Source organism: Hippocampus bargibanti, linkage group LG03, assembly GCF_051943395.1.
Source record: "Hippocampus bargibanti isolate YZ-2025 linkage group LG03, ASM5194339v1, whole genome shotgun sequence".
NCBI classification, from domain to species: domain Eukaryota; kingdom Metazoa; phylum Chordata; class Actinopteri; order Syngnathiformes; family Syngnathidae; genus Hippocampus; species Hippocampus bargibanti.
Genome location: NC_142736.1, coordinates 31,004,806 through 31,029,396, shown reverse-complemented (window position 1 = coordinate 31,029,396; position 24,591 = coordinate 31,004,806). Strand labels below are relative to the sequence as shown.

General features: G+C 38.7%; 2 protein-coding genes across 5 annotated transcripts in view; one reads left to right on the top strand and one right to left on the bottom strand.

Annotated features, from left to right (window-relative positions):
* The window catches only part of thsd4 (thrombospondin type 1 domain containing 4), a 32,655-nt gene extending 28,280 nt beyond the window's left edge, over positions 1-4,375 (top strand). For 2 of the 3 annotated variants that reach the window (XM_088993049.1, XM_088993048.1), the window contains exons 16-17: positions 408-552; positions 627-4,375. In XM_088993049.1, the coding sequence (XP_088849175.1) occupies positions 408-552; positions 627-772 (291 nt within the window). In that variant the 3' untranslated portion in view covers positions 773-4,375. Of the gene's footprint in view, positions 1-376; positions 553-626 lie in introns of those variants that run through there. The other variant, XM_088993051.1, reaches the window with a different exon arrangement.
* Positions 4,376-4,501: 126 nt separating this feature from the next.
* pepd (peptidase D) lies at positions 4,502-22,217 on the bottom strand. Of its 2 annotated transcripts, XR_016114555.1 has the most exons (16): positions 22,125-22,217; positions 18,393-18,576; positions 17,692-17,819; positions 16,878-16,941; positions 14,249-14,296; positions 12,804-12,865; positions 12,422-12,466; positions 9,594-9,669; positions 9,473-9,519; positions 8,491-8,559; positions 7,851-7,928; positions 6,720-6,868; positions 6,450-6,634; positions 6,187-6,378; positions 4,851-5,109; positions 4,502-4,754 (listed from the first exon to the last, which is right to left on the bottom strand). XR_016114555.1 is itself a non-coding variant. In XM_088993052.1 (15 exons), the coding sequence occupies exons 1-15, from the start codon at positions 22,139-22,141 to the stop codon at positions 4,966-4,968; spliced, it is 1,488 nt and encodes a 495-aa protein (XP_088849178.1). In that variant the 5' UTR covers positions 22,142-22,217; the 3' UTR covers positions 4,502-4,965. The 2 variants fall into 2 exon arrangements, 1 of the variants encoding a protein (XP_088849178.1); XM_088993052.1 differs by having other exon boundaries at positions 4,502-5,109.
* Positions 22,218-24,591: the final 2,374 nt, after the last annotated feature.

The following is a 24,591-nucleotide window of genomic DNA, read 5'->3' as shown; positions in this document are numbered from 1 at the left end:
TGGCCCAAATAAATTCTTTAATCGATTGCAAGCATGTATGCTTTCCTCTTCGGAACTATTTGAATCATATTCATCACTGAATGTGTAACAAGAAAGCATATTCTCCGAATCTGAAGCCATTGTTTTGATTCTCCAGCAATGCAAGACATCTTGGCGTGACGTCACGAACTGGGGGCGGTACTTTCTGAAAATGCACAATTCGCAGCTCAATTTTTTGCAGATTTTGGACACTTGAAGTGATTTTTATTGGTGTTTTGCATTTGACTAAAAATATCATACTGCGTGTTTTGGGTATTTTAGATGCTATAAAACGTTTTTTTTCTGGTGTCAGTTAAAAAACAAAAAAGTGACGTCGGTTGTCGTCTAATTTTTACAGGCAGAAGTACTTATCTTTTGACTCCGTATAGTGCTCCAAAACATGCGAAGGGGGATTCCGTGTTCGCGAGGTCCGCTGTCTTTCCGAAGATATGCGGTCCAGCACCAGCTGCGAGGAGCGGCTCAAACCGGCCGACCGAGAAAACTGCAACCCCGAACCTTGCGTATCTCAAATAGGTTAGTCCGAAAAACCGACCCAATTGTTTATTTTCTTGATTCCCACTCTGAGCCTGGTGACATTTCCGTCGCAGACCAGCACTGCAAAGACGAATACTTCAACTGCAACGTAGTGGTCCAGGCCCGCCTGTGCGTCTACGACTACTACAAGAAGACCTGCTGCGCGTCCTGCTCTCGCCACCCCCACAGATACTCGGTGGTCCACAACAAGCGCAGCTAACGCTGATCAGGACAGGAAGTAAAAATATTAGCTTGTGGCAAAACAATTAAAATCCACTCATCTGATGGACGCACCAAGTTGAAGAAATGGCCTCTGTTAAACGATTCAAAAGTTCTGTCCATATTTGTTAGGTGTGTTCTTGAAGACCTTTGGCAGTCTGGGTCCTTCGAAGGCTCCTGTTCATGGACCACATGAACCGTGGCGATATAGGCCGACCAAACAAGAACACCAAGTACAAAAACAGAGTAACGTAGGCCACCAAAGTGCGTTTCCAATCAGCCTCAGGGCCCCGTCTCCATGGAAACGCAGACCCGATTCAAAGATCGTGTGAATTCGTGAAGTGGAGTGGAGCTACGTCAAATTATGCCTTTGACAGTTATCGAAGTTTGAAGGTTGCGTAGCCCACACTTGTATACAGACAATTATCGGATGGAGTAATACTGAGGGGGCATTCAAGAACACTGGGAATTTGGACGTAACCTATTATAGTGATACCTCGGTTTACGAACGTTACATTTATGAAAATTTTACTTTGGCATACGAACTTTACCTTGGCATACAAACTTTTTTCGTACATGGAGCTGCCTCAATGAGTAATGTGTCGTTCGCGAACAAGCCCGTTCTTCTAACAACAAAATGGCAGCTGACTTTTTTTGTCCTCTATTCCCCACCCCCAGTCTTTGGTTAAAGCCACGTGATTGGTCAAAAACGCAGCATTGAAGGGGGTGGTCTAAACATTAAAGAAACAGGCAGACGACAGTGAGAGTTTCAACTTTGATACATTGAGTTTAAAGGCAGAGTGTAGACTGCAAGGTTAAAATATCCCGTCAATCAGGCTCCACAAACATCCCGCACAAGCCATTTGTACACTTGATACGAAAAGCTATCAACCCAGCTAAACAGAACACAATTGATTGTTTAATGCTGATGAAACCGGCCACTCCATTTCATCAAGCCATCAACGACCATCACAAAGGTAAATAAAACAACTTTATTTTACAGTAGAGTTTATTTCTTTAATTATAATACCATAGCATATTTATTATACATAAAATACGGTCTATTTTGTGTAGTTTTAAGGCTTAAAAAAATTTGAAAGTAGGAAATTATGTTTTATCTGGACCTGGGAACGGATTATTTTCATTTTAATGGTTTCCTATGGGATGTTAATTTTTGGGATACACACTTTTCGCCTTACTCTGTCTGGGACCCAATTAAGTTCGTAAGCCAAGGTATCACTGTATTATTTTATTTAAACAACTAACTCGCTAACTATTAAAAAAACGATCTTACCTTTTTAACTGTTTGCATGACTATCTAGCTTTCTTACTTTATAATCCATTTCTTATATACATATCAATTTAGTTGAAATGACAGCTGTCTGTTGGGCTACACCGGTTGGTATGATAGCACTTGGTTGGAACTCTTAACTTTGATGCACTTTATAGTGTATGACATTAAAAGTTGGAATTTCCCAGTTTTCTTAAATGCAGCCTCTCAATCTTTAAACTGAAAAGCGAACCATGAGTATTCATGGATTGGCTATAAATATGCAATTGTATTTAATTTTGTTTTTAAAAACAGGCTCTTCAAGAACGCTAATTATTTATGTATCTCATCCCGGAGAGGATGCTGTTAAAATATATACATATACAGGAAACATCCGAGTTACGACCGGGTTCCGTTCTGACAAAACGGTCGTAAGTCGAGATCCATTCAAAATGGCCGATGTGACGTTTACACTACAGGATAGTAGACGATATCAATCTGTTGTTTTTATGCAACATTTTCGATTGAATACTATTATATACTAAACTGCTTACAGTTAAATTATACATCTTTTAACTTTTCGAGTCATTTTTATCATTTTATATTTCGTATTATCGATTTTTATTACTGCGTCGTTCTGCTGACCCAAATACACACGGCTTCCCACGCATACGTGCTTTTGAAAAATGGCTCTCCCTGCTAACGGAGAAGTCGCCCAACACACATGCTCAAACTTAGACGGACGCCGAAGGAAAAAAGTCTCAAAGAGGTGGTGGCGGCAATGCAGCCACAACGCTACATATGGTCCTTTGACAGCGATTAAAAAAAATAGTTATCAATGCTGAGAGAAGCGGGTTCTCTCTCTGTGCTCCGGCAAATAAACATCCTACTTGTTCAATTTAAACAGGAAGTCTTTATTCTACCAAATGCATCGCAAACACACTGCAGATCTCACCGTAGCGGTCCCAGCCGTAGAATAAAAAAAAAAAGGGGGTCTGGCGGTTGTGGTCGTAAGTGCGGGTGGTCGTAACTCGCACCGGTCATAAATCAGATGTTACCTGTACTGTATATACATGTTTTTCTAATGTCCTAATGTAATGCATTAGCATGCACAGTTGCTTATTTACATTGCTCACTTAATTTATTCACCAACTTACCCTATCTTCCTTTCTAAGCACACTTCATGTATATTGATACATGATCCACCCCACCTGCAAATAATTAACGTTTAACTATTGTAATTATATTTTTTTCAATATTTATTTTTGCGGGGAGAAGCAGTAAAGTCAACCCCCATTTTTTTGGAAAACCTCATTTTTAGGTCATTAAAATGTTTTTTTTTTTTACATCACTTATGCGCTGACTTTCGCTATTTGTGGGCCAGGCAAGTCATTAAAACCCCCAGCAATAGCCGAAGTCCACTGTATTGGTATTATGGCAGACACTAGGACCATGCTTCTCGTCCAGCAGGCATACAGCAGGGGGTGTGTTAAGGTTAAAGGACAACCGACGTCTCCAGACAAGTTGTGTCCATAATTTATAAAATGGCTTTAAATGACTTCTACTGAGCATATTTTACAAAGATTTACGTTTTAAGACTCACGATGAATATTCCAGAAGTCTTGTCTTTGAGTTGGTGACAAGTCCTCACCCCACGTCACTGAAGGAACGCCCCTGACGGAAAAAAGGACACAGTCCTTCCATCACGTCAATGCATTTGGCTGTACTTGGCTTGTCTGAAAACTTCGTGTAGCACTAAAAAAGAGGCAGAAGAGGGCGACAAAGCTCCATGTAAGGAATTAATCAGCCTGTGGAAACGGGCTGATTAATTCTTTACAGGAGCTTTGTCACCATTTTCTGCCTCTTTTTGTGCTACATTTCCTGCCCCCAGATACCTCAAAATGGCATGGAATAAATTATTTAATCGATTGCAAACATGTATGCTTTCCTCTTCAGAACTATTTATCATAACTATATATCATATTCATAATTGGACGAGTAACAATAAAGCATATTCTCCAAATCTAAAGCCATTGTTTTGATTCTCCAGCAAGGCAAGACGTCTTGGGGTGACATCACAAACAAGGGGGCGGGACCTTCTGAAACTGGCCACTTCCAGGTTCATTTTTTTGGCAGTTTCAGCACACTTTAAGTTATTTTTATTGGTGTTTTGCATTTGACTAAAAATATCATACTGCGTGTTTTGGGTATTTTAGATACTATACGTTTTTCTGATGTCAGTTAAGAAACAAAAAAGTGACCTCGGTTGTCCTTTAAATACAGTCATGGATTTACAAGCTAATCAGTTAGCTCGCTAGCTAGTCAGTTAGCTTGCTATGTTAGCTCGCTAAGTGATCAGTCTTCTTCCCACTCACACATCCATCAGTGTAGAGTATGTTGCAATGGATTCATGAACTTATACATATGGTGGTTCTTAAAAAGAATAAAAAACAAAATCAATCTGTATTTGAACATATTTTTTTCGAACTTTCAAAGAAACGTGACACTACACTGTTCAGGTAAAAGGTAATGGTTACATTACAAAATAAGAGCGCCATTTAGTGGCTGTTATAAGCAAGTACCAAACACCCTTTAAATAATGGAGAACGGCAACTGCCTTTTTTTTGTTGCAAAAATCACATTTTATTCAGTTATACACCATTTATTTTTGTGTCAATTTAAAAAAAAATAGTTCCTGGGGTGCTAAGTATTTCAGAATCAGAATCATCTTTATTGCCAAGTATGTAGGACACACAAGGAATTTGTTTCCGGTAGAACACGCTGCACTAGTATCGTTGTCAAAAAGTTTAAAAACTGATTGATGTTAGTTTGTTTTGTTAGTTTGCATCATGATCAAACTTGTATCTGTTCATCTTGTATTTGTTTGATTGTTTCATTTTGAATATGTACAGAGTTGTGGTGAATCAAAATCTTTGGCTGCACACAAGCGGGCTGAAAGGTTTGTCTGAGGCACTCATAAAGGCCTCAATCTCCTCCACGGTCCTTGGGACGCAGGTAAGCAGCTCAATGCCATCTGCGGTGACGGCGATGTCATCTTCAATGCGAACCTGGAAAGATGATTTCAATAGGACGCGATCAATAGATTGACGAACTGGAAAATATGCCGAGCAATGGCTTGACTGACGTTTAAGTGAATGAACAAACTAACGTGCTTGCTTAATATATATACAGTGATACCTCGGTTTATGAACCCCTTAGCTTACTTTTCGGTTTACGATCGTTAAATTTATGACAATTTTACCTTGGCATACAAACTATTTTTCGAGATACACACGGAGCTGTCACAATGAGTGTCGTTCTCCGAACAAGAAAATGGCAACCGGCTTGTTTTGGTCCTCTATTCCCCACCCCCAGTCGTTGGTAAAAGCCACGTGATTGGTCAAGAGCGCAGCAGTGAGGGTAGGTGGTTTTAACATTAAACCACCTCCCACCTCCATTAGACAGGCAGACAACAGAGAGAGAGAGTGACAAAATGGATAGAAACCAGTGAAATTTGGACTTGTTTCAACTTTGATAGTTAAAAGACAGAGTGTAGACTGCAAGGTTAAAATTTCCATCAATAAGGCTCCACAAATAACCTGCACAAGCCACCTGTACACTTGATGCAAAAACCTATCAACCCAGCTAAACAGAACACAATTGATGAGGAACTAGATAAAATTATCGCAGAGAAAGCACCTACAAGGGATCATTCCTCAAGATGGTGAAAGAAGGTTACGTTCCTCATCAAGTGTTTAATGCTGATGAAACCCGCCATTCCATCAAGCCATTGACCATCACTAAGGCAAATAAATATACTTTATTATATAGTACCGTTTATGTATTTAATTATAATACCATAGCACATTTATTATACATAAAATAAGGTATATTTTGTGTAGCTTTAAGGCTTAGAAAATTACAAAGTAGAAAATGATGTTTTATGGGGACCTGTGAACAGATTATTCTCATTTTAATGGTTTCCTATGGGAAATTAATTTTTGGGATACACACTTTTCGCTTTACACACTCTGTCTGGGAACCAATTAAGTTCATAAGCCAAGGTATCACTCTATAACCTTTCGAGTGAACTAAGCAATCACGCTGACTTTGGTTTCGAAGGAATGAATACAGGCTACACTGACCCCGCCAAAGCCTCTAAAGCGACTGAGCACTTGGTTGTTGATGAAGCAGCTCTTCATGGGGTCGGCCAAGGCTTGATCCAGCAGGTGGTCGATGAAGTAGATGCCAGGCTCCACGGTGAGCACCATTCGCTCCTGGACCAGGCGGCCCATCCGCAGACTCTTCAGCCCGGGTTCGTCGATGCGCTCTACTCCCTGCGGGACACCTTTGTTACCGCATGATCCACTATCCAGTTTTCAGTATCCGTCGAGGACAGCGGTCTCACCTCGGGATAACCGCCCACGTCGTGCACGTCGATGCCCAACAGATGACCCAGACCATGTGGCATGAAAACGGCGCCAAGGTGGACTTTCATCATGTCTTCTACGCTGCCCTTAAGAATGCCAACTTTCACAAGCTCCTCCAGGTGGACACGGTCAGCCAAACGGTGCATGTCGGTCCACTTCACACCTGATAATTTGATACGTTTAATTATAATTTGATACATGCTGTTTTATAATCCTAATAGTTATATCGCTGTTAACAGCAGTATCACCTGGTCTCATGTCGGCCATGACGGCTCTGGATGCCTTTAGGACCGCCTCGTAGATGGCCCTCTGGTCAGCGGTGAACTTGCCATTGGCGGGGAAGGAGCATGTGATGTCTGACGAGTAGCAGTAGTACTCGCCGCCCATGTCGAACAAACTACCGGAGGGAAAAAAAAAAAAAAAAAAAAAAGTCTTTTAATTTGTTAGGGTTTGAAATCAGTTTCCCTTAAAGGACAACCGACGCCTCCGGACAAGTTGCGTCCATAATTTGTAAAATCACTTCAAATGACTTCTACCGAGCGCATTTTACAAATATTACACGGCATATAGTTATATTTTACGTTTTAAGACTCGCGCTGAATATTCAGAAAATCTTGTTTTCGAGTTGGTGACGAGTCCTCACGTTACGTCACTGAAGGAACGCCCCTGACCGAGAAAGCGACACACAATGCATTTTGCGTACTTTGTTTGGTCTGAAATCTTCGTGTTGATGGCGAAATTAGAAGGAAAACACATAAATAACGTGATGGTGAATCGTTGTGTGTTGCACCAAGACTACTATCTGATACTAGTTGACACAAATTCCCAGCAGACAAATCAGCCCATTTCCAACGGAGCATGGGCGCCATCTCGTACATTTTCCCGGACGCTACATTGGAGTCATGACGGCTCGAATTGATATGGGAGGACTTCTTTAATCGATTGCAAACATTTATGCTTTCATCTTCAGAACTATTTGAATTATATTCATAACTGGATGAGTAACAAGAAAGCATCTTCTCCGAATCTGAAGCCATTGTTTTAATTCTCGAGCGAACTGGGGGCGGGACTTTCTTAAAAACCCCAATCCGCAGCTCCATTTTTTACAGTTTTAGCACACGTGAAGTTGTTTTTATTGGTGTTTTGCATTTGACTAAAAATATCAGCCTGCGTGTTTTGGGTATTTTCGATGATATAAAACGTTTTTCTTATGTAGTTAGGAAACAAAAAAATTGTGTCGATTCTCATTCACACAAATAATTATCACCATCATAAGACTTAAATAGCATACGGAGGTTTTGGACCCATTTGATGTTTAGTTCTGAAGGTCAAAAAATATATATACATCAATGAAAATAAAGAAACATTTTAGCACTCACCACATGTCACCATCCACTATGGTTTTATCGTTGGGAGCCCCAGCGTGACCGTAATGCAGAACAGAAGCATTATTGCCCCTGTGGGTCACAAAGTCAAACATCAAATTATATTATAGATGTAGAGACACCACAATTTACTTTGAAATAAGTTTCTAATTATAAGATGAGATGAATTGAAGACACTAGCGTAACAAAAACATGAACATTGCCGTCGACTCTTAATATGAGATCCAATGAACTGTTACGATCAGTGAAGAAGGTCCTTGTTAGGCTAAAGTGTGTCTTGTTGGATTCATTTCAAATCAAGATAATGTGTCAAACTTATTGGCTTTTGTCCGTCAGTCTCAAAAATGTCGATTAAAATCGCCTTTGACGACCTAATTTCACCACACGGTTTGGACTCGGCTCTGGTTTTTCATCAAGACAACGCTTTGTTTGTAAACACAAAGTTAAGCTAATACGCAGCAATCCCGGACAAAAACTCATTACGCGCGGTATTGGATGCACAGAACAACAGTGTTTGATTAGCAGCCGTTCATGCATAACCCTGTCACTAATTAAATTTAAAAAGACAATCGGAATTCATTTTATTTATGTTGCAATATTGTCAGCGCGTAATAAAAAGAGAAAGCCCGCTCACGTTCCGCAGATGCAAGTGTACGAGGTGTGCCGCATTCCTCCTTTAGTGTAGCAGTAGTGCTGGAAAAGGCTGAAAAGAAAAAAGATGCATGGTATATGGTAATACATAAAGAACATTTATATTGAATTATTAAATAATATTACTGAAGAAAATTAAATTAATGAACAACAATCTGCAAAACAAAACATGCGGCTAATTGAGTTGTAAAAAGATTCATGGTTTGCTAGCTAAAACCTAGCGATCCTGATAAAGATATTACATTATTTTATCGAATATTTAGGGAACTTAAACCACCCGCCTGACTGGATGACTCGCTAAATAAACTATTTGAGAGCCTTTTTAGTGAGGTAACGTAACAATGTATTATTATTTGACTGAGAAAAACAACTGCCTAGCTTGCTGGCTAGCATGTTATTTTACATATAATTTAAAAGAACTTACGACAGCATTTGACTAGCTGGACAATTTATTATTCATTAACTAAATAACTTATTTAACGTATATCGACTACTAAAGAGTGACTAATGAGTTAGCTATCCTACGACAGTAGTTTGTGTAGTTTAATGCTCGTTTGCTCGCTAGCTAGCTAGCTATTTGACAACGGTAGTTAAATGAGTAATACTCTTTAACTTAACGGTACTTACTTTACAAGCCATTGTACTAAAATGAGGTAAACTATCGTAACTAATAAATACCTGGCGATAAAAAAGTACACACATGACAGGTGTATGATATTGTAGATTCACTGGCCACTTTATTAGGTTCAGAAAGACATTTTAATGATATCCAAGACCTATCGGAAATATTCAACCTTCACAAGGATAATAAATGAATGGATAATGAAGTGTCTTTGGGTGATTTGAAAGGCGCTTGTAAATTAAATGTATTATTATGATTATTAATTCTGGAGCTATCATTTGACAATATGTTAATATTGTGGCGCTTAGATTTTATATTCCGATTGACCTACTTCTGACTTTACCTTTCCATTTCATATTCTTTTTGTCCAGGTTTCACACTCTTCATGATCTACAAAAAAAACACACATGCTGGTGAGTAACATGTTAATACTGTCGATGTTTGTGCTAAAAGATGCTACTTACAATCTTGTGGGCTTCGCTGGACACCTTGTTGGTATACCTCAGTACCTCAAGCTCCATGTCCGTTTTTATCAGACGGCTGCGGGGACAGAAAAAGACAAATAGTGGATGTATGCGATTCAAATCTGTCAACGGGAGTGAACAAATCCGTGTGTTAAAACGAGTAATTGACTCGTATTATTGACATAGAAGAAGTTTGAGCGCCACCTAGGTCTTAATAAGTATACTGCGGGAAGAGATATTCTCTTCAAATGTCATGGATTTTTTTTTCTTTATTTTGTGGCATATACAGCTAAAAACCTTGCTTTCCAAGCTTTGCTAAAACTCACAAGTTGCAGTAAACATACACTAGCATCAAAACATGAATTCCAGAAAAGTTTAATGCATTCTTTCCTTTTTTTAATGAACTATTGTTAGTTTACTCCCTTGATCCACCTTTACTTGGTCAGCTGTAAATGCAGTAATTGAAAATTGTCATCATAATAATCATTATCAGAATCAGAAAACCTTTATTCGGCCCACAATAGGGAAATCTGCAGCCCACAGCAGCAATTTCAAAGGGGATGGATGGGGTAGGGGGGGGGGGTGAAAGGATAGAAAACAACATATTCTAAGCATATTAATGTCAATGTGTAAATGAAAATGTCAACTGTATACTGTAAATGTGCAAAACCGTTTCATAAAAAGCTGTACATAGTGCAAGTATCAAGAAAGGAATATTGATATATGTAGCTGTATTGCATCAACCCACAAGTGTCAATCATAATAATAATAATAATACATTTTATTTTGCTAAAAATCACAGTTGTGGCCACAGACGGTTCACAAGATGTCTTAGTGTAAATTTATATATTTCCTTTTTTTTTCCCGGTAAGATCAAAGCATTGTCATCAAATGGTGAGTATAGTTTTGCTTTATTTGAATGCTGCTGTGCCGATGATCATTTTGTGTTTGGGAGCCTTTTACTGAGAATCTTCATCTATATTAAGTTCATAGAGTTGCTTGTTCTGTAGCCACAAGATGACACAAGCCAGTGTCTTATTGTGCCGGTCCCAAGCCCGGATAAATACAGAGGGTTGTGTCAGGAAGTGCATCCGACGTAACAGCTTGGCCAAAACAAACATGCGAATCAAACCTCTAAAGATGGAGGACACTGATTCACTGTGGTGACCATTTGAAGGGAAAAGCCAAAAGGATAATAATAATAATAATACATTACATTTTAATCGCCGTTCAAAGCTCTCAAGGACACTTTACAGTCACAGACAAGCATAGGTACTATGATAAATAAAATACAATTATAAACAGAAACAAGACAATGCAATTTTAAATAGGTGGGTTTTTGAGATGGGACTTGAAGGTAGAGAATCGATGTTACGAATGTTGGGAGGAAGTAAGTTCCAAAGTTTGGGGGCAGACAAGACTGTGAACGAGGATAGCAGTGGTGTGAGGAGTGAGAGACGGGCAAAGATGATTGATATTGATAAATATATATGATATTGATTGATAAAATAAGATTTCCATGATGATAACTTTTTGTCGCCTTTGCACCTAAAATCAATGACAATACATGCGTGTTATCGTTGTATGATTTCGGCACAAGGTGTTCCGCGTGTGGGAAAATAATGAGAAACAAACCAAAAAACGCCATGGGAAAACGAAGAGTGAAAGGGCAAGGCATTAGTGCAGAGCCATGTGACAAATGGTAGGAGGGGGGGGTTGTTGTTTTGCCACGCGGACGAGACGTCGCCTCTCTCAACAGGGGGTGTGTGACTCAAGAGCATTCCGCCTCATTTTGGCCAGAAATGTCAATTCATCTGATGGCCCCAAAGTCTAATGCGGGGAACGAGCAGTCGTGCACGTATTCTATCATGACTAGCCGGCTCGAGGATGAGAGGGGGTGGATTGGTTGTGGGAGGGCAAAACAAACTTGATTCGTGAAGATTTGCATGACTTTGTCGCAAAAAGGCCAAGTGAAAGTTAAAACATGAAATGGAAAAACAAGGATGTTGTTAAGTGTGAAATTCAAATATTACAAAATAGAGTCTAAAAAAAAACTCATTTTTCTTTATTCTTGGTCACTTAGAATGACCAAAATGACTACTACAGTGATAACTTGGCTTACGAACTTAATTGGTTCCCAGACAGTGTGTAAGGCGAAAAGTGTGTATCCCAAAAAATAATTTCCCATAGAAAACCATTAAAATGAGAATAATCCGTTCCCAGGTCCCCATAAAACATATATTTCTACTTTCTACTTTTCTAAGCCTTAAAACTATAATTAAAGAAATGAACTGTACTGTATAATTAAGTTGTTTTATTTACCTTTGTGATGGTCGTTGATGGCTTGATGGAATGGAGTGACCGGTTTCATCAGCATTAAACACTTGATGAGGAAGGTCGATGAAAAGGTTTCTTCAGCCGTCATCTGTACTTCTTTGAAGGTGTCGGAAGTTTCGCTTCTTATCCAAGATGCTTCTTCAGCAAACTAAAGTATATCCATTTTGTCACTCTCTCTCTTTCGCCTGCCTGTCTCTTTAATGTTTAAACCACCTCCCATCACTGCTGCGTTCTTGACCAATCACGTGGCTTTAACCGACGACTGGGGGCGGGGCCAAAACAAGCCGGCTGCCATTTTCTTGTTCGGAGAACGGGCTCGTTCGCGAACGACACATAACTTATTATAGCAGCTCCATGTGTATCCAAAAAAAATAGTTCGTATGCCAAGGTAAAATTTTCAGAAATTTAACGTTCGTAAACCGAAAAGTTCGTAAACCGAGGTATCACTGTATGATAAAATGTCTTGCAAAATGTCAATTTTGACAGCTTACCATTCCACAATGACCGGGTGCAGCAACACGTTGTTCACTTGGAATCTGAATCAAAAGTAAAGTAGCTCAGTTAGACAATACAAACCTTGACATTTAATGTCCGTTTTTTAATAATAATAATAATAATAATAATAAACAATCATAAGAATATTATTGAATTTATTATTTGTTTTTGTTTGTAGCCCATCCTTGTTTAACTGCTTTTTCTGATGCCAAACAGCACTTTATACACTCTAATCTCCTCAACCCGTTGTTTATCCGGAAAAGAGAAGGCGCAAGACCCCGTAGTTACGGAGTATTAAAAATAAATAAATGCCATTTTTACACAACTAAAATAATGCTTGAAAGCACCTAAAGCAAAATGCCATAAAAGCAAACATACTTGCTAATTCCTTCAAAGGAGGCTTCCCGGCTAACACTCCCGCTGTCTGTGTTCTGTCCTCGCTACAGCAGACGCACAAGCACACACACACACACACACACACACACAGTAAACAAATACACAAAACGAATGTTAAATGTTAAATACATATAAATACCAACGTATTGTTAAATGAATTACCATCTTTGATTTGATCGATGAAAATGTTTCTTCAGCCGTCATCTGTACTTCTTTGAAGGTGTCGGACGTTTCGCTTCTCATCCAAGAGGCTTCATCAGCGAGCGAAATTTTTTGGGGGGCAATCAGGCTAGTTGTAGACCATCAGTCAGGACATTAGAAGTTATCAGTCTAGCCTCAGGAAATAGTCCTCTGCTCCCCCCAACCTTAAAGCAGGGATCTATCATAGCAGAGGTCTGGCACCGCCACCTCTGGACAGTAGGGATACTGTATATATATATAGGGCCAGAGCTACCAGCAAAATTTTAGTTCGCTGACGAAGCCTCTTGGATGAGAAGTGAAACGTCCGACACCTTCAAAGAAGTCCAGATGACGGCTAAAGAAACCTTTTCATCGATGCACCACTTGTGTACGACTGAGAGCTTACACAGACGTATCTTTGATTTGAGTAAACAAGTAATAATAATAATAATAATAATAATAATAATAATACATTTGATTTATAAGCGCCTTTCAAAATTCTAAAAGTCACTTTACAGTCACAGGATAAGTTTTTCTGGGGGTGAGCAGCGGCAGCCACACGCACCAGCGTTCACTCAACCCGGAAGTAACTCGAATAGAAAGCTAGCTAGCTAATAGATAGCTAACAGATAGCTAGCTAGGCCTTCACCCAACCCGGAAGTAACTCAGATAGAACGCTATCTAGCTAATAGATAGCTAAGTAACTCGGATAGAAAGCTAGTTAGCTTTTAGATATTTATCTCTTTTATTTGGAAACCTGGAAAAATGAGCCTTACTTACTTACAAGTCTGAGTTTCTGTGCGTCAAAAGTAGCAAACAAAAAGAAATAATTGTATTCTATGCTGACTAGTCGGAGTAGAAGTGACAATTTATCATACGTACAACCATACGATTGCTAATCAATTAGCTTTATGGCTGTTAGAATTTCCAAAGTGATCATATTGTCCCGGGCGTCACCGCCGGGACAATATGATCAAAAAAATCATGAAATGACACTGCAGGAGTTGTAGTAAGATGTTGTCATTCAGTGGTATGACCATAAACAAATAAAAATTACTCCATATTTCAATATCATTCTCATAATTTATATTCCTTCCTTTTTTAAGGAAAATTCCAAATGTATTCATTCAAAATTCCACTTGCATCTTTGAAATCAAACATTGATTCCCCCCCCCCCCTCCCTGTTTCAAACCACTTTTGTGAGACCCCCGGAGGAGGAGAGTGTAAGAAGAAATAAAGTAGCACACCAATGTGAGAAGGACGGCTGGTTTCGACTTGCCCAGGACATCAGCAATCTGCCCAAAAAAAAAAAAAAAAAAAAAAAACAATGACAAATAAACACATTGCAGAGTGAGACTGCGGTTGCCGGGTGTCGCCGTGGCTCTGTCGCCATTGAGACGCCATTTCAAATGACTTTATTGCTCATCCCGCAGCCCGAAATGTCAGGTGACATTTTCCTGAAACAACCGCTGTCCGCCTTGGGGGAGTGTTCCAACTTACCACATGCCTTTAATTTTACACATGTGACCATCTGTGAAGGTCGTCTCGATAAAGTGGAGCCGGTTTCTCGGAATAGTGAAGGTGAGTCATTTCACAAGTGATAGACTCGACAAGCAAACATATATACGAGGTGGCCAATTCAAATTTCTGAGCACTTGAAGGGCATCTAAAACCATCAATAAATTGGTGAATGAAAATAAATGATTTGTCTTAACTATTGAGGGCAAAAGAAAAGGAATGGTGGTTTTAAAATAAATATACAGTGATACTTTGGCTTAAGAACTTAATTGGTTCCCAGACAGAGTGTGTAAGGTGAAAAGTGTGTATCCCAAAAATTAATTTCCCATAGGAAACCATTAAAATGAGAATAATCCGTTCCCAGGTCCCCATAACATAATTTTCTACTTTCTAATTTACAAATCCTTAAAACTACACAAAATATACCTTATTTTATGTATAATAAATGTGCTATGGTATTATCATTAAAGAAATACACTATACTGTATAATAAAGTGGTTTTATTTACCTTTGTGATGGTCGTTGATGGCTTGATGGAATGGAATGGCCGGTTTCGTCAGCATTAAACACTTGATGAGGAACGTAACCTTCTTCTTTCACCATCTTGAGGAATGATCCCTTGTAGGTGCTTTCCCTGCTATAATTTTACCTAGTTCCTCATCAATTGTGTTCTGTTTAACTGGGTTGATAGCTTTTTGCATCAAGTGTACAGATGGCTTGTGCGGGTTGTTTGTGAAACCTGATTGATGGGATATTTTAACCTTGCAGTCTACACTCTGCCTAATCAAAGTTGAAACTCTCTCACTGTCATCTGCCTGTCTCTTTAATGTTTAAACCACCTCTCCTCACTGCTGCATTCTTGACCAATCACGTGGCTTTAACCGAAGACCGGGGGTGGGGAATAGAGGACAAAAACAGTCGGCTGCTATTTTGTTGTTAGAAGAACGGGCTCGTTCGCGAATGCCACGTCACTCATTGAGGCAGCTTGGTGTACGAAAAAAGTTTGTATGCCAAGGTAAAATTTTCATAAATGTAACGTTCGTTAACCGAAAAGTTCGTAAGCCAAGAGCTTCGTAAACCAAGGTATCACCGTATTCATAATAGAAATAAAATAAATCAATCAAATAGTAGAACACCATCACTGCCACAAACTGTGAGTATCGGTCTATTAGCTGGCTAGCTAGCTATTTAGGTGGCTATTATTATTATTATTAAAATGCATGTTTTGCACTTGAGTGAGAAGAACCTGAGGTAGGAGAACATTCTGAAGCAAAACTCTTATGAAGTCAAAGCAGGCTCAATATTTTGACATGTGCCCAAGCAGTGAGTCTTGCTTGTATAGATTAATAAATAAAATAAATCTCTGTAAATCTCAACTATGCACGCAGCACTTCCGAAGGTCACAATATTGACATGGCGATTTTCTATTGTGCTTATAGTGCAAGTCCCTGCTGGTGACACTTAAGGTGGACGAAAGGCCCTATTATGGCGTTTCAGTCTTTGGAAGGCTTCCGCTGTGACTGTCGCAGAGGAAGCGGCGGCAGATTGACGTTTGTAGCCCTCCCTTACCCCCCTCCGAGGTGGGAATCACACGCCACGGGGAAGCCGTAAGAAAAAGTTTATTCTTAACTCGTTCCCTGCTAGACGATATGCAGAAATGTATCCACTCCTGTGCCAGGGTTTTTGTCATTTTCACTCAAATTGCAGGACCCACGGAATATTGAGTTTTAGGACTACATAAACATTCAATTCAGCGGTAAGAAACCCAATAGTCTCTTATTTCACCAGAAAAAAAGTTAATTCCTAAATTGTATGGGTCTGGAGTTAAAATAGTTAAAAAGTTAATTCCTAACGATGAAAAGGTTTCTTCAGCCGTCATCTGTACTTCTTTGAAGGTGTCGGACGTTTCGCTTCTCATCCAAAAGGCTTCGTCAGCGAACTAAAATCTTTTGCTGGTAGTTTCGGCCCTATATATATCCTGACTATCCAGACGTGGCGGTGCCAGACTCTGCTATGATTGGTCCCCGCTCTCAGGTTTGGGGGGGGAGCAGAGGACTACTTCCTGCGGCTACACTGATTACTTCTATTGTCCTGACTGAGTATGGGGTCTACGACTGGTCTGATTACCAGAGCAATACATTGGAGAGACTAAACAAATTCTCAAAAAAAAAAGACTATTAACATTGCAGGGATAATACTAGTGGGCCTCAATCGGCAGTACAGGCAACATAGTTATAGTTATGCTGATGAGGTGATGCCAGAGCAAATGGGGCAATCAGGCCATGGAATATAGCCTGTTAAAACTCCGGGGATTCATGAGAACACCCGGGTAAAGCAAAGCTAAAAACGTAGACTTACATCACAGGTGTAGTGCACCTCATCCACTGCATACTTCTTCCGGAAGTGGTCTTTGGTATAGATCCTGTCAACACACCAAGTTTACATTACTTATTGCTTTATTATTTGTATTTTGTAAGTGTTCAAGCTGTATGCGTATATTGGCTGAATTAATTTCCATTGGTGAAATGCAACTCATATGGTTCCTTCTGGGTAGAATGAACGCTGACGCGAATGGCTGCCACTGCTCACCCGCACAAAAGTGTCGTTGAGAGTTTTGAAAGGCGCTTAGACATTATATGTATTATTATTATAAAAATATGACAGAGCGCCATTCCCGAATGTGTCCGTTTTTTCTTTTTTTTTTTCATGCTTGGGTGCTGATAAAGCGCTGGTCAGAACTCTGGCAATTTTTTTTCCCTTCCACGATTTGCCTTTTATCCATTTTAGCGCTTTGTTACAGCTTCAGCTATTGCTAGCTAACTATTAGCTGTCTATTAGCTATCTAACTTTCTATCTATTTGAGTATCTACTAGCTATATAGCTAGCTAGCTATTTGAGTCAGGAATTTTATTAGCTATCTAGCTAGCTACCTATCTATTGGCCATCTATTAGCTAGCTAGCTAGCTTTTTATCTTTTTGAGTGATTCCGGGTTGAGTGAAAGCTGGCGCGTGTGGCTGCCGCTGCTCACCCACAGAAAAACCTATCCTGTGACTGTAAAGTGACCTTGAGAGTTTTGAAAGGCGCTTATAAATGAAATGGATGATTATTATTATTATTATTATTATTACTGTGACCCCAAACACTCCAGCTTCCAGAAACACATAAACTTACTCTCCCATCCATGTGGCGTAGCTGTCAGGCAGTTTTGGAACAAACAGGATGGATTTTCCGGAGTCTACTTCAATAGCTCCATAGCAGTCAGCCTCAGTCACCCCAAAGGTCCAATGGAAGAAAGACTCCTTGAGTACGAAAGCGCACGGGAGGAAAAGAAATCAACCACTTCCCCCATTTTCGGCCGATAGTTTCTTGACCATGACCACAGCCTGGTCATTTCACTCATTCACTGCCATTCCTGAATTTATTCGGGAATTGAAAAGCATGAATAGGAGTGCCATTCCAGAATTTGGTCGGGTTTTGGTTTTGCTTGCTTGGGGGCTGATAAAGTGCATCATCATCATCATCATCATCATCATCATCATCAGTACATCATGGAATTTCACAGTTTTTTTTAATTATTTTTTATTTCAGTGATTTTGTTTTAAATTTCAAAGTTAGATTTGCTTTCGCGGGCCAAACAAAATTGTCTGGCAGGCCGGATTTGGTCCCCGGGCCTTAACTTTGACACCTGTAGTCTAAGGTTTCTTACGTTGCATTGAACGTTTATGTCGTCCTAAAACTCAATATTCTGTGGGTCCTGCAATTTGAGTGAAAGTGACAAAAACCCTGGCACTGGAGTGGACACATTTTTTTTTTGCACATCATCTGGCAGTGAATGAGTTAAAGTAATGCAGCTTTGCGAATCAACCACTAACCTGCCTGAAAAGGAGGTCTGTGTCGGTGCAGTGCCTTTGCTGCTGCTCGCCGCCCTGCAGCACCACAACCGATGAGGACTGCACACTTCCTTTGGCTCTCAGCTCGCAGCACAGACGCTCGCGGTTCTTCGTGAAAAGCTCGGCGGACACTCGGAGGGTGTCATTACCCAGCCAGAAGCACGGTCTGAAAGCAAAAAAAAAAAAAAAAATAGATATAAACAAACAAATAAAAACATAATAATAATAATAATAATACAGTAAAGTCTGGTTATATCGATATCGGATATATCGATAGTCCCGGTTATATCGATACTATTTCTATGCACGCACGGAGAAAATTACATGCAAACAGGGTCGGATATATCGATAGTCCCGGTTATATCGATATTTTTTCGGACTCCCTTGAATATCGATATAACGAGACTTTACTGTAATAATAATAATAATAATAATACATAATAATGATAATAATGATACTCACTATACTACTACTACTACTAATAACAATAATACTAATAATACTACTACGATTACTACTACTACTACTACTACTACTACTACTACTACTAATACTACTACTAATAATAATAATAATAATAAATATTTGTTTGAAATCAATCAAAAAATGTTTCAGGGAGGCTAAAATAGAATTGAAAAAAAATGTCAGTTACTCTTCTAATTGACCCATTGGGCCTCCTTCTTTCATAAATGCGTACAACTGTTCGATAATAATAATAATAATAATAATAATAATAATAATAATAATAATAATAAAAAAAAATTTGCAGGACAATTGTCATTTATTCAGTGCCATTTTCATTATAGTTCCAAAGTTTGTTCATTCTTTTTTAATGTTATGTTTTGTCACTTTTTCTGTTCAGCAACGTTTCCAATGAAATAAACATTTTTAAACATTAGCATAGCTGTCACGTTATGAACGTTTTGGGATATCCTTTTGCAAAATTAACGAATTCACTGCCGGACGATGTGCAAAAAAAATCTGTCCACTCAAGTGCCAGGGTTTTTGTCATAGTCACTTTAATCACAAGACCCACAGAATATTGAGTTTTAGGACTACATAAATATGCAATACAGCGTTAGAAACCTTGGACTCCTTTCTTTCATCAGAAATAAGAGTTAATTCCTAAATTATATGGGTATGGAGTTATATTAGCTTGAAATGAGGGCATTTGTCCAAAATGCGATGCTATATATATATATATATAAGGAAAATGCTTCCCCCTTGTGGAAAAGAAAAAAAACATTGCCAGAGGCCATGGCCAGCGCTTTATCGGCATCCAAACAATGAAAAAAACCAAAACCTGAACAAATTGAGGAATGGCGCTCTATGTCATATTTTCAAATCCCAAATTAAAAAAAAAAAAAAAAATGGCAGTGTATAACGAATCTGTTACACCCAAGTCCGAACAGTTGTACGCATTTATGAAAGAAGGTCAATTAGAAAAGCAGCCATGATTTCATAAAATCCAATCAGGTGCACTGTCACTCAATGTACACGTTGATCCCAGTATGGATCTTAAAAACTGCTCTCTGAAGGACCCCTGGAAGTACAGAAAGGTCCTCAAAATTGTGATTTATTAAGGCCAGAAATAACAACAACGAAACAACCCCAGCAATTTTAAGAGGGACCTTCGCACCGCACGCACAGGTCCTAATAACAGTGTTTACGAGGTTTACGGATCGACCTTGAGTACAGTTCAGCTTGCAGGATCAGATAGACTGTCTCTTATCAACAAAAAGAGAGACTTGCTATCTGACCCGCCGTGTTACAAGCTTGTCAAAGTACTACCTTAATCTTTGCACAGTCGGGGTGACTCCTCACACCACTTCAAATCTTATTATGTCATATCTGATGGATTATCTACACGTCCCGGCAACAAGGTGGGGAGTGAGGGTGAGGACAGGGGGGGCAGTGTTTCTATGAAATGAATGACTACCCTCACAAAATATCAAGGTTGGACTTTGTGTTTGTGTGTGTGCGTTTGTATGATCAGTCTTGTGAGGACCACTAACATTCTATACCATACGTAGTGAGGACATTTTTTGACAAGTGAGGACCTTTTGGCCGGTCCTCACCAGTTTTTCATTGTAAAGGCTTTTAGAGGGTCTCTATATGCATCTGTTAAAGTTTCAGAGGTCTTCACAAATTTACCCCAAATGATTTTTTTGGGTGTGTATTTTCATTACACGTAGATACACACACTTTTTACTCAATGTGTGTGTTTATGTGTATGTGTGTGTGTGGTTAATGAGAGGAAAAAAGTTCATACCACAAAAAGCCAAACGATATTTTAACCAAATTCACTACAGGGGTGAGGACTTTGAATGTAGCCCTTCAGAAACCTCAGTCCTGCTGTTATTTCAGTTTCAATTCTGCTTTTTATTGCTTTGTTTTTAAAGAAGTTGAAGTGGGAAATGGGCTGACATTTAAGTGTTCAAATGGAACACTAGTTCTTCTCTAAACTTATCAGCAACGGTGGTCCTCACTCCTTATCTGGAGTTATCCGGACCTCACAAAACAATTGAAACAGGAATGTGTGTGTGTATGTGTGTGTGTGTGTGTGTGTGTGTGTGTGTGTGTGTTTCTTACAATCGTAAGGCAACCAGATCAATGATTACATCATAGGATGATTAAAAAAACCATCCCCTCCAAAACTCTAATTCAAGTCAAGTCAAAGTTAAAGTCATCTTTATTGTCAAATATGCTAATATGCATGACATACAGCACAGATGAAATTACTGTCCTCTCGGACCCGGCATATTTTTTATTTTATTTTTATTTTTTATTGATTTGCAATGATTATTGAGAGACCTCCTTTTAAAATGTGGATATATGTATAAAAGAAATATACATTCTATATTTCTTGTTATCTAAAACATGTCTGTCTGTCCTACCTACCTACCTACCTACTTACCTACCTACCTAAAACGTGGTTGTATGTATAAAAGAAATATACATTCTATATTTGTTATCTAAAAACATCTACCTACCTACCTACCTACCTGAGATTTAGAAAGTGATAATATTACTATTTTATGTAATAAAAGACATATCAAATTTTAATAAGCGTAATGATCATACTAGTACGGTATACTCATTTTTAAACAAGATTTAAGTGTCTGAACTGATATTAAATAAAATGCTCATATACATTTTATATGTACAATAACACATATACAAATAAAGTTTTGCAAAAGGCCCCTCTGAACTGAGTATTGAAGTATAATTGATTGAATGATTTATTCGAACAAAAATCCACCAATCATCTGAAGCACTTCATAACAATAACAATACTACGACTACTACTACTACTACTACGACTACTACTACTACTAATAATAATAATAATAGTTATCCATCTAGCCATGGATGGATACATGGTAGTTTTTTTTTACGTTTGAGAAACTAGTCGATGAAGAACCCAGCACTGCCGTAATATTGAATATTGTTACATATTCTATAATTGTATAATGACAGTAAGTTATTGATTTGTGGAATATTGTGTTTTAATGAGTTATTGGACATTGAACCTTCGTTGTGAGGTTGCATACGGCTTTTGACAGCCAATTTCCAAACAACGGCTGAGAGAGCGTGACGATGGTATCGAGTTGGCACAGCATTAAGATATCACTGCGAAACACAGTGTCGCGCATTTAAAAAAAATAAAATAAATTTATGTTGTTGTCACAAAGTAATAAATACAAACTCACTGCGGCGCTGCAGCCATGACGACGATCCGGTTTCCATTCACTGTCACGTGCTAGCGGAAGTCACGTGGTTTTCCGGACGCAGGCTTGTGATGCGTTCACGACAATCGGACTTTAGCCCTCTTTTTTTTCCTCCATACGTCATTACACAATTAAATTCGTTGGTGCACTGTAGATAATAAAGCCACAATAATACAATGAATAAATACATATTCGTTATTAAATTGTCTTTGATTTTTATCATGATTACTGATATTAAAATCAGATTAACATAAAATATATTTCATGTGGACCTCTATCGAAACGATCCCTGACAAATGGCGAATTTAGGATAGAACTCGTATGGTATGTTCAAGGGAGAAAATGAACGTGTGTACAACACCAATCCCACTAATTCTGGAATAAACAGACCTCTTTTTTTCACCCGTTGTGCTAGTTTAGTATTAAAGGACAACCGACACCATTTTTTTGTTTCCTAACTGACATCAGAAAATGGTTTTAGAACATCTAAAATACCCAAAGCACGCAGGCTGATATTTTTAGTCAAATGAAAAACACCAATAAAAATGACTTAAAATCTCCCAAAACTACTTCAAGACTTTTGTTCGCTGACGAAGCCTCTTGGATAGGAGGTGAAACGTCCGAAACCTTCATCGATAGGTATCCTTTGAGTATCAAATTCGAAACTCTTGTCACTGTCGTCTGCCTGTCTCTTTAATGTTTAAACCACATCCCCTCACTGCTGCGTTCTTGACCAATCACGTGGCTTTAACCGAAGACTGAGGGCCGGGAATAGAGGACGAAAACAGTCGGCTGCCATTTTATTGTCAGAAGAACGGGGTCGTTCGCGAACGACACATCACTCATTGTGTATCCCGAAAAATAGTTTCTATGCCAAGGTAAAATTTTCATAAATTTAACTTTCGTAAACCGAAAAGTTCGTAAGGCAAGGGGTTCGTAAATCGAGGTATCACGGTATGTACAAAATGGTTTTTCCTATGACAATGTACTGGGTGAGGCTAATAAGCAGGTGCGCTCTGTAGTCCGGAAATTACGTTTTTTTTTTATATAAAACAATTACATTTATGATTAAATAAATAAAACTAAACCAGAAACCCTCCCCGGGACCCCTTTTTGTTAGCGTTGCATGTAAATGGGGCGAATGACACCATTTGCAACGAGCGAGAGGATGAATGAAATGTGATCATATTAGCATAGCGACTGCACGGATACCAAAGATTTGTGGCAAAGCGCAGTAGCCTGTTTAATTAAAGGTCATTCCTCATTAAGACGTATGAAGTCATTACAACATAACGCCAATGTTCCAAATAGTTAAAATATTCTCATCAGCACCATGGATGGAATCTTTCATCCATATTTTGCTCTGTGTATTAATTTTTTGTTTTCATGTGTGTGTTTTTTTTTTCATAATTATTAATTTTTTTCCAATCTAGTATGTGTAATACCCTTTTATGCACTGATACTGGCAATATGTTTTATAATTGGCTAGCTGCTGTGAGACACTGTGCTTGTTTGTGTGTTTGTGTGTGTGTGCGCGTGTGTGTGCGTGTGTGTGCGTGTGTGTGTGTGTGTGTGTCTTTTTTAATAATCTTTTGCACTTGCTCAAAAAGCAAGTCATACGCTAGAGACACAGAAAATGAAGCCTGGATTTGTGGCGTGTGACTGACTGCCTTGTGTTGTTTCCACGTTATGACAACAGCAATGCAAGTTTAGAGAAACATAATAATATATTTTTTCAAAACTGTTTTTTTTTTCATTATACAGTAAAGTGTCGTTATATCGATATTCTCGGGAAAAAATATCGATATAACCGGACTATCGATATAGCCGATCCTGCGGGCATGTAATTTTCTCCTTGAGTTCATAGAAATAGTATCGTAATAAGCAGTACTATCGATATAACCGATATCGATATAACCAGACTTTACTGTACTTTGATGATCTGCTCCATTGACGGTCAGTGAAAATTATTGACCAGCCTTTTACATATACAATCAATGATGGGTATCATTTTTTTTCGACATGTTTAACTCAGTCACTGCTATTACCAAATTTATTCAGGAACTGAAAATACAGTGATACCTCGGTTTTCGACCATAATCCGTTCCAGAAACCTCTTCGAAAACCGATTTGTTCACAAAGAGGGTAGAGAAAGGGCTGAAGAATGAACGACTCTGTGTCTTTGTGTGTCATATTATTTTATTTATTTATTTATTTATTTTTACTTTATGTGACTTCCGGGTTGAGTGAACGGTGGCGCGTTTGGCTGCCGCTGCTCACCCAAAGAAAAATATCGCGTTTATAAATGAAATGTATTATTATTATTATTAGAAATCAATATGTATGTACTGTATTGTATTGAATTTTGTACAGCCGCCCCCATTTCAAGCTCAGCTAACTCCACATCCATATAATTTAGGAATTAACTCTTTTTTTCCTGATGAAATAA

What these genes read in the sequence shown, in the direction of transcription:
- pepd (XM_088993052.1), bottom strand. An exon ending in CAGACCTCCTTTTCAGGCAG is followed by an intron (nt 17,820 to 18,392) that starts GTTAGTGGTTGA and finishes TTCGTACTCAAG; the next exon opens with GAGTCTTTCTTCCATTGGAC. An exon ending in CATGGCCGACATGAGACCAG is followed by an intron (nt 6,635 to 6,719) that starts GTGATACTGCTG and finishes TCAAATTATCAG; the next exon opens with GTGTGAAGTGGACCGACATG.